Source organism: Sorghum bicolor, chromosome 9 (genome assembly GCF_000003195.3).
Source record: "Sorghum bicolor cultivar BTx623 chromosome 9, Sorghum_bicolor_NCBIv3, whole genome shotgun sequence".
NCBI lineage: Eukaryota > Viridiplantae > Streptophyta > Magnoliopsida > Poales > Poaceae > Sorghum > Sorghum bicolor.
Window position 1 is genome coordinate 48,200,035 of NC_012878.2, and position 9,496 is coordinate 48,209,530.

Here is a 9,496-nt window from a genome sequence, read left to right on the forward strand (position 1 = left end):
TCCTCCCTAAACGCCCCTTCCTGGACGGCGGGACCTGCTTATACGGTGCCCACGCATCGGGCCGTGGGAGGCGGGCTCTGTTTCTGACTCATCCTTCGGCCGAGGGCGATGGCGGCGGCGGCGGGGAGGGCGCGGGCGGTGAGCCTGGCGGCGGCGGTGCGCGTGGTGGCGGCCACGGCGCGGCCGGCGTCGAGCGCGGCCGCGGCGGCGGGAGTGGGCGCGATGGCGTTGATCGTGCAGGGGGAGGACACGGCCTTCGGGTCGCTGGAGTGGTGGGCGTACGCGGGCATCTCCTGCTTCCTCGTGCTCTTCGCCGGGATCATGTCCGGGCTCACACTCGGGCTCATGTCGCTCGGCCTCGTCGAGCTGGAGATCCTCCAACGCAGCGGCACCGACGCCGAGAAGGCTCAGGCTGGTCCGATCCGAATCCCTGTCCATTCCCTGCTGTTACCTCGTTGTGCTCGATCTGGTTGCTGTCCTATGAGCGGGTTTGTTATATTGGTAGCGGGATCACACTGTCGTGACTTGTTACATTAGGGAATGAGGATGAGAGCGTCATACACTGTATCGGATTCTCAAGTTTCTCTGCAATTTTGAACATCAGAGCGTATTTGGTGTATCTGGTGAATTTTTTTCTGGCCCCTATCGTTGATCTGCTAGATTTTGTAGGTAGCGGTAATGACAGTGAGGATAAAATGTGATGTTAATGTTGACATATTATTTACATACAGAAGTGTTTGGAAAGGAAAGTAGAACAAACAAAAAAAGGTGTAGTCAGGGAATAAGAAAAAGCAGTGTGGATGGGATTTGTTCTTTTCTAAGATTCACCTCTTTCTGGTGAGATGTGAAATGATACATCAGACAAGTGGGAAGTCGAAGTATAGTATGCAATGGACAATCATAAAAAAAGTGATCACTCTGGAGTTTCCTGGATTTGCCATGTTTGTTTACTGGGGTAGCGTGCACTTTTGGTTGTCTTACACTCTTACCTGATAATCACCATAGTTACTGAAGGAAATGGCATATCTGGGCATCTCTGTTTTTTATCAGTTCATCGAATGTTCATGTAGATGTGGCAATAATTCTGCTTAGTCACTTTTACTGGCTACACATTGCCGCTTTTAGCATCTCGAGCAATGATTCTGATTAGTCACTTTGACTGGTACACATTGCCTAATCTCATTATTAAGTTAGCAGCAGTCTATTGCTGTTCCCTGTTGAAGTCCAGCTCAATTGTTGAATTTTCCCTTTGATTGATGCTTCTGCTGCCACTCATGTTTTGTTTATTTACCTTGTTTGCTGCAGCTGCCATCCTTCCAGTTGTTCAAAAGCAACACCAGCTTCTTGTCACCCTGTTGTTGTGTAATGCTGCTGCCATGGAGGTAGAGTATTTGGATTGCAATCATATCATTATCACACTATTTTGTACTCTAGAAGTGTATACATTTGCTAAAAAATTGTATGGTAGTATCAGAATTTCTGTTTGAACCTTCTAATGAATTATTCTGGCATCAACACTTTGACCTTTTAACTCATTATTGGGAGGGATGGATAGTGTTCTGAAGTTGTGCCTATCTGTTCAACTTTTTTTTTTGGCACCATATCACCATGATTTCTTGTAATCCTGTTTGTGGTTCTCTTACATTTTGAAAACTAGGAATTGATGAAGTTTAGATAAGATAGAGTATAGCACCTATTGCATTCACTATATAAGCTTATTTCTCTCTGTTGCTACTAGTTTCTTTCAGCATCCAACTGCAGCATGGTCAGTTGGTGTTAGTCCAACTGCATCGTTATTGATGCATGTATATCTGATCACTATTATTTGCTGTATCCTAAATCTACTATCAAGCTTCTCATATGAGTGTTCTTTCACTCAGTTGACACTCATGTACCCTTATTCCTTACTCTGTATTCTAAACTCGTTGATAGGTAGGGGCATAGGTCACTTTTTTTTCTGATATCTTTTGCACCCTATTTTGTTTTAACCATTGGCTTTTTGTTTACCTCGTTCCGACCTTTGCAGGCACTTCCTATATTTCTTGACAGAATGTTTCATCCTGTTGTTGCTGTAATATTGTCAGTGACATTTGTTCTTGCCTTTGGAGAGGTATTGATCTGATGTCCAAAATTTACTATTTGCTCATTGTGTGGTTTGACTGATAGTGTAGTGTTTTGACACCCAGGTTATACCGCAAGCAATCTGTACCAGATATGGTCTGGCAGTGGGTGCTAACTTTGTATGGCTCGTACGCATTCTCATGGTCATCTGCTATCCAATTTCTTACCCTATTGGGAAGGTAAATCAACAAAATCACATGATCCATTTCTAGGTGCCTACTGTACTGTAATTCTCTATGCTCTCCTGTCATGGCATGTATTTTGAAATTTTGTGAATTGCATTATGATTGAGCTTTCGCTTCAGAGTCATCTTTTTGTTCAGTTGTATGGCTTAGCTGGTACTAGTTACAGACCGATATTTTGGTTTCGGCCATTCTTGAAAACTCCAGTAACTTGCATGTGAGATATTTGATGACCAATAGGCCTCACAGCTAAAGCTAGTTTAATTTTTGTTATTTATCTTCTATTCAAGCAAAATTTCAACATTGCCAGTTTCTGTATGGTATTAAACATGTTTAATACTCTCAGAAAAAGGGAATTTCTTTTTTAGTAGTTACTACACACTGGAAAACAGTGCTATTTTACCTCCAAGGAAAATGAGTTAATGCAAACTTTGAACATAGTAAAGGTGCTAGTTGATGTATTTGTACTAATAATTCACTATGTGGTGCATTTATTAAATACTCAGTACAGATTCCACACTTGTATTTCCTTCTAATGGAAGTTACTTTCTCCTTATGTTGACATGTATTCCTGATTTGTTGTCTGTTTCTGTTGGTAAGTATCAATTTACTGATTCCTCAAAAATTTGTCAATCTACTGATCTTGGTTCTTGAAAAGGAACATGATCTTTTTATAGGAGCCACAAAAAATATGTATTGTTCTGTAGAACATTCAGCACTCTACAAACTGTTTCCTATTTTTCAGATTTAATTGGTGATTAAATGATCAGTGAACTCTTTCTTGTAACTTGTAACCTTATCCCATGTCATCATGTTGTAATGCTAATTCTCACTTCTCACTTCCTTTTCCATAGTGATGAGTTGCATGTGTGATTTTCTTTTGCTACCTTTTGTCAAGCGCCTATATTGTGAACTGCATTTTATGAAGATTGTAACAAGTGATGATACTATCTTACATACTGGCCCGCAGCACAGGTGTAACTGGAAGTTCTATCTTAACACTTTGTATTAAGTTAGAGTAGGTAGAAGCTTGATATCTCCTTTTGTGTATCAGGTATCAACCTTTTGTTACTAAAGCCAATTGTGATAAGTTGCCCTTCTACTATATACTACATGCTAAGTTCCTGTCATTGAAAATCTGCATTCAATTTCTTATACAAATCAGTACAGATGATTTAAAGCAGATTCTAGCATGATGTGGCAACCTCATTGAGGTCGAATATCAATTTTACTAAATTGAGTGGCTGTCTGTATTCTGTTTTATGTGGACGTTAATATAGTATATGTCTGTGTGTTTAGTAAAAGATGATTTGATTGCATCTATAACATATGCATCTTTGGATTTTTTCCCTTCAATAATCCTTTGTTTATTTCTTTTTACTTGATTTATGGTCTATTGATTGGTTGCTGAAGTTATTGAAATCTGCCTTTCTCAGATCTTGGACTGTGCTCTTGGGCACAATGAGTCTGCACTTTTTAGGCGAGCTCAGTTGAAAGCTCTTGTTTCAATCCATAGCAAAGAGGTAACATTATCATATCACTCTGCTTTAGAAGTTTTCATGTTCAACCAGGGTTATGTCACAGTTAGAGCTTCTACCATAACAGGCTGGCAAGGGTGGAGAGCTCACCCATGATGAGACTACAATCATAAGTGGAGCCTTGGACCTGACCGAAAAGGTGTACATCATCTTCACAATATGTGACCTATTTTTCTTTTCCCGATAAACAAGTAATACTTATTTCTCAAGGGAACACTGATCCAAATGAAGTTGGTAACTTGGTATAAATCCAGAAGCTACTACACTTGTTATTGTGTAAAATGGTTGTTTCTTTGGGATGAATTTGGTGGTATTAGAAAAAAATGTGCTGTGATTCTCTTGTCTTTTATATGCTACCTCTCAATAATGAACTAGGATATGTACCAATATCCTGTTTTAGATCTGTATGTTGGTGAACACAAGACAATTTTCTGGTAACAGCCAGAGGGCAGTTTGCCTGCTATGGGCTTTTGATTGAATTTGCAAAGTGGAAGTCTTGGTTACAAAACCCCTGTCCCAACTCCAGCTCTTATAGGCTGTGAGCCACCCCTAGGACTAAGGCATGTTCTAAAACAGAAAAGTAGATGCTTAGATAACTTGGCTGCCAAGGGTCTTATCTTCTTGACCCCCAAGCAAGCCTTTTACAGCAACCTAATGACCAGAGTAAAACTGAAAGAAAACGCAATGGGCAATACTTAGGCCCTGGTAAAATAGATACATGACCAACTACTATCACTGTATTTGTTTCATTCTCTGTATCTCCTACTCCCTCTGTCCCTGGAAGCTTCAATTCCTAGAATCCGTGCCAGTTAAGTTTGACCAACTTATAAAAAAGAGTATCAATATCTATGACATAAAATGAGTATCTTATGAAAATATATTCTATGATAAATCTAATAGTACTAATTTGGTACTATAAATCTTAGTGTCTTTTTCCTAGAAATTTGGTTAAAGTTTAAAAAGTTTGACTTAAGACAACTCTAGAAATTGAAGCTTTCAGGGACAGAGGGAGTATTTTTGTTTATAAGCAAGCATACAACAGTTTCCAATTCACTACTATGGTGCTCAACTAGAAATGGTTTAACACATGTTGCAGTTTTTGTGCAAATAAACAACTTGCAAGTTCCCTTGTTGAATCTGGTACAAGGTTCAATTTCATATATGTGCTGAATGCTTAGAAAGCAAAGTGACATGGTGATTCAGGTTTTGCAGCACCTTGTACACTGATGAAAAGTTCGCTTAATTTGGCTGACAATTACAGAACCTTAAATGCATCTAGTTGTATTTGGCAGGAATCTTATTACTCTGTGTGTGCAGACTGCTGCAGAAGCTATGACACCTATTGAGTCAACTTTCTCACTAGATGTGGATTCCAAGTTGGACTGGTAATAATACATACCCGCTTATTAAACCAAACTCATGCTCATGTTACTTATTATTGGTCTTAATTCATTTTCTCTCTGCTTGCTCTTATTTTGTTCTGTTATTCATTTCTGTTTTACTGCATTGCTATTCTCTATTGACATAAATCTGTGTGTATAATTTTAGTACTGCTAGTTAGGTTACTGTAGTGATGGTCAGGGTTGTGATCATAGTACATAAGGATTGATGCCACTCATTTTTTGTGTTATCCAACATTTTTTTTTCTTGGAGGCAGAATCAAGACTGATAGTGCCAAATAATCACTTGTCCCTCCCATATTTGTTAACTGTTATGCAAACTTACGGTCAAGAACAACAACAACAAAGCTTAGTCCTACAGAAGTTGGGGTAGGCCAGTAGGCTAGAGCTGAAACCCAACATGAACCGCTAGCAAGAAGGGAAAAGAAAGAAGGAAACAAAGATATACAGATGGACGGAAATTCTGCACTCCGTTTGCATCCCAACATGGTATATTAGGCAGTAGGGGTGGCAATTGGAGTGATTATGGAGATACTGATTGCTAAGATGTTTACCAGGAGGCAGGAGAGTGCTCCTATCGTAGACCCTTTTTTATCCGCATAATTGGCAGACATCTATCTACTAGTGGCTGAGCTGGGACCAATCAATGGGCTGAGAACTCTTAACTAACACAGTGGAGACTAATTAAACTGAGATTGAAAGATGCAAATAGTTAGGTTAACGTTTGCTTCTTTCCTGGATGAGAAAGAGAAGTTTACGAAGTTAGGAAGAAAATAAATGGTAGCTGCGCTGCAGCGTTCTATGTGCTAGAAAATAAAGTACTATATCTAGAAAATAAAGTACTATATAATGTAGGTAGCAACCTATGTTAGCCTCAGGCCAAAGCAAGTCTTGGAAGAAAGAAATCAACGTAGGCAGTAGGGGTGGCAATTGGAGTGATTATGGAGATACTGATTGCTAAGATGTTTAACAGAGGACATCCAGTATTTTCTACCGGCTTATATGTGTCAATTGCCTATCATTACTATGTGCTTAAGTGCAATTACAATAGGTTTCCTTCGTTCTTTAGAATATTCATCATTGGACACCTCCAAACAAATATCACTCATCTGATATCCTATCTCATATTTTCCGGAGTCTGTGTCACACATTTAGTTCTGGATAACCATTTGTCTGTCCTATGTCGTCGGGCGGGCAGAAATTATCTGTTCCATGTGCTTAAGTTTTTTTTAAGGTTGAAATGAACACTTGACATGACTAGCACCTGTATGGTTCTATCTTGTATTTTCTGATATATATTAGCAACTTGCAAGCTCATTGTGTAGTACCTGATAGGTGTTTCTTTGTACATTTGCAAAGCTAAACTTAAAATATTTTTTCTCGAACACGCAAGAGAGCTGCGTATCATTGTATTAGTAGAAGAGCTAAACTTAGAATATGCTAGATTTTGATGTTTCATGTGATAATAATAGACATTTATGCACAGTAGATATCCATAGCATTATATTATTCGTATTTTGTCAGTAGAAACTTTTGTAAACTACAACAGTCTATCGGTTTATTGGTTTTCACAGGGAAGCTATTGGAAAAATTCTTGCCCGTGGTCACAGTCGTGTTCCTGTATACTCAGGGAACCCTAAAAACATCATCGGTCTCCTATTGGTAAGATTCATTGATGCTGTTGATTATTATCCAGTGATTTTGTATCCTTAACTAACAAAACGTTTTGAACTTATTAATAGGTGAAGAGTCTTTTGACTGTTCGTGCTGAAACTGAGACGCCAGTTAGTGCTGTTTCAATTAGAAGGATTCCAAGGTATGCCCTTCATATGTTGGATTATATTCTTGCTTTAGAATCTTTATCTCTTGAGACCATGCTCCAGTGGTGGAGTTTTGAAATATTTTCTTTGCTGTATCATGCCTGTAAGCTAACCTGTTTCCTTCCTGACAAATATTTGATAAATCCTTTTCCAGGGTTCCTTCAGACATGCCTTTGTATGATATACTCAATGAGTTTCAGAAAGGAAGTAGTCATATGGCTGCTGTTGTGAAGGCTAAACCCAAAACTGAACCACTCCCTGATAAAACTGAACCAAACAGGGAAGTAGTTGGGTCAGCACAGTTGACTGTTCCCTTGTTATCTAATGCTGAAGAAAGTGCAGACAATGTGGTTGTGGATATCGAAAGACCACATAACAGGCAGGTTAATGGAAACGCAGTGCCTAGGTCATCAGAGGATATTGAGGACGGTGAGGTCGTTGGTATCATCACACTTGAAGATGTATTTGAAGAACTCCTACAGGTAAGTTGTAAAAATGTATTATTCCTTGGGGAGGTGGTTTTATCCTTTTATATGATATGTCTCAGTTTAAGTTCTTTACTTTTGCAGGAGGAAATAGTGGATGAGACTGATGAATATGTTGATGTTCATAAAAGGTATGTCTCAACTTCAAATATACTAGTATTCTTCTGTCACTCCTCAACTTCTGCTAAGTAGAAAGCAACTAATTCTCACAATCTCACTCCCTTACAGGATCCGAGTAGCTGCTGCTGCCGCTGCATCATCGGTTGCAAGGGCTCCATCCGTTAGGAGATTAACAGGCCAAAAGGCTGCAGTAAGTACAACTTTTCTGGTACAGTTATATAAAATACAACCCATGCAGGCTGTAAAATAATAGTTTGGTATCTGGCATTCACAGTAGTGTCAGTTTGTTATCATGGTGTTAAAACTTAATTAAAATTTTTGAAGATGTAAGTCCTTGGTTTAGGTACCAGACAGCCACCTGAGTCATCTATTGCAGTGTTGGATGCTACTTGTTCCTGTCCAAACATTTTGTTTCATCCCATCTGTTATTATGAATTAAGTTATTAAAGGTGGTTCAACCTGTTGAATGTTCATCCACTAGGAAATTAAACAGCAGATCTGATGGGCAAATTTCACCTTGAATTGACTTGACCAACAAAATCAACAGATTCAAATTGAGTGAGGTTGTTTTAAGTTCAGCTTCTAGATAAGCTTTGTGGGTTCTTTGAAGGTGTCGCAAAAAGTGCTCATCTGTTTGTTGATGGTTTTGCTGCTCATTAATCTCTTGCCCCATATTCTTTTTACACAGTATTTATTGACTACATAGGAAGCTGACAGTAATTTCATATATCTCTTGCAATGTATTTTTATAATAAATAATATATGCTTTGGTTACTTAAGAAATCACATGTTAAATGAACTGCCGATAATAGTCTCTTGGCTGGAAACTTGTAGACCAGCAGAACATCCACTGGAGATGCTTTCTTTTTTAGTATAGACGTCTGGATATTCTTTGTGTAGTTACTACTTGCATTTCGTAGTGGTCTTATATTGTACTAGTTTGAACTTTTCATCACTGATTCAAAATTACCATAAAGTTATAATGAATTACTAACTAACTAACCCTGTTGATTTTGTAGAACCTTCAGGGAGCACAGAATCGCCAAGGACAGCAACCTCCTGGAATTCTCAAGAAACCCACTGAGGGTGATTCAAACCCATCAAAACAAGTGAACCTTGTGGAGCCTCTTCTGGAAAAGAGGAGGTAACTCTAAAATGCGTCGAGCACCGTAGCCGATAAAACGCGCGGAATCAAGCTGGAAGAGCCTATGGTTCTTGCTATATAGCAAGAGGTACATACAGATGAACTCATTGTTGTAAATTCCAACAGGAGCGATGTGCTTTTGGTGTCATGGTCTCATGGACATTAGTGTTGAATTCTTTCTCTTCCGCCTCCCCCTTTTAGTTATGGGCTTCGAAAGTAGAATAGCCACTTTTGAATCTGTCTATGACCGCTCACCGGCGGTAGCACCTGCTTTATATATATGCTTCAAATTCGTAGATAACTAGGCTTTATATAGTTATTCATAAGATGTTTTTTTGATCGAAACGGACATGCTCGTAGTGTGAACCAGTTGAGAATACCATGTTGCTATATTTTTCCTACGAAAAGATTATTCCACGTGGACCATATTGGATAATACTCCTGTATCCCAAATTATAAGTTATTCTAAAAATTTTGGAGAGTCAAAATATTTCAAGTTTAATCAAATTTATATATGATAAGATAATAACATTTATATAAGCATGTTTGAAAATTTTAGAGAGTTAAAGTTTAATCAAATTTTAAGTTTAATCAAATTTATATGATAAGATAATAATATTTATATGATGTCAACTACTCTCTCCTTTTCAAATTATTAGTTATTTCAAGAATCTTGGAGGAGTCAA

General features: G+C 38.5%; 1 protein-coding gene across 1 annotated transcript; it reads left to right on the forward strand.

The window, feature by feature from the left end:
- LOC8085093 (DUF21 domain-containing protein At4g14240) lies at positions 1–9,236 on the forward strand. Its single transcript, XM_002439712.2, has 13 exons — positions 1–415; positions 1,306–1,382; positions 2,027–2,110; positions 2,187–2,300; positions 3,740–3,826; positions 3,909–3,980; positions 5,159–5,226; positions 6,816–6,903; positions 6,984–7,057; positions 7,216–7,543; positions 7,631–7,677; positions 7,775–7,856; positions 8,686–9,236. The coding sequence occupies exons 1-13, from the start codon at positions 109–111 to the stop codon at positions 8,812–8,814; spliced, it is 1,557 nt and encodes a 518-aa protein (XP_002439757.1). The 5' UTR covers positions 1–108; the 3' UTR covers positions 8,815–9,236.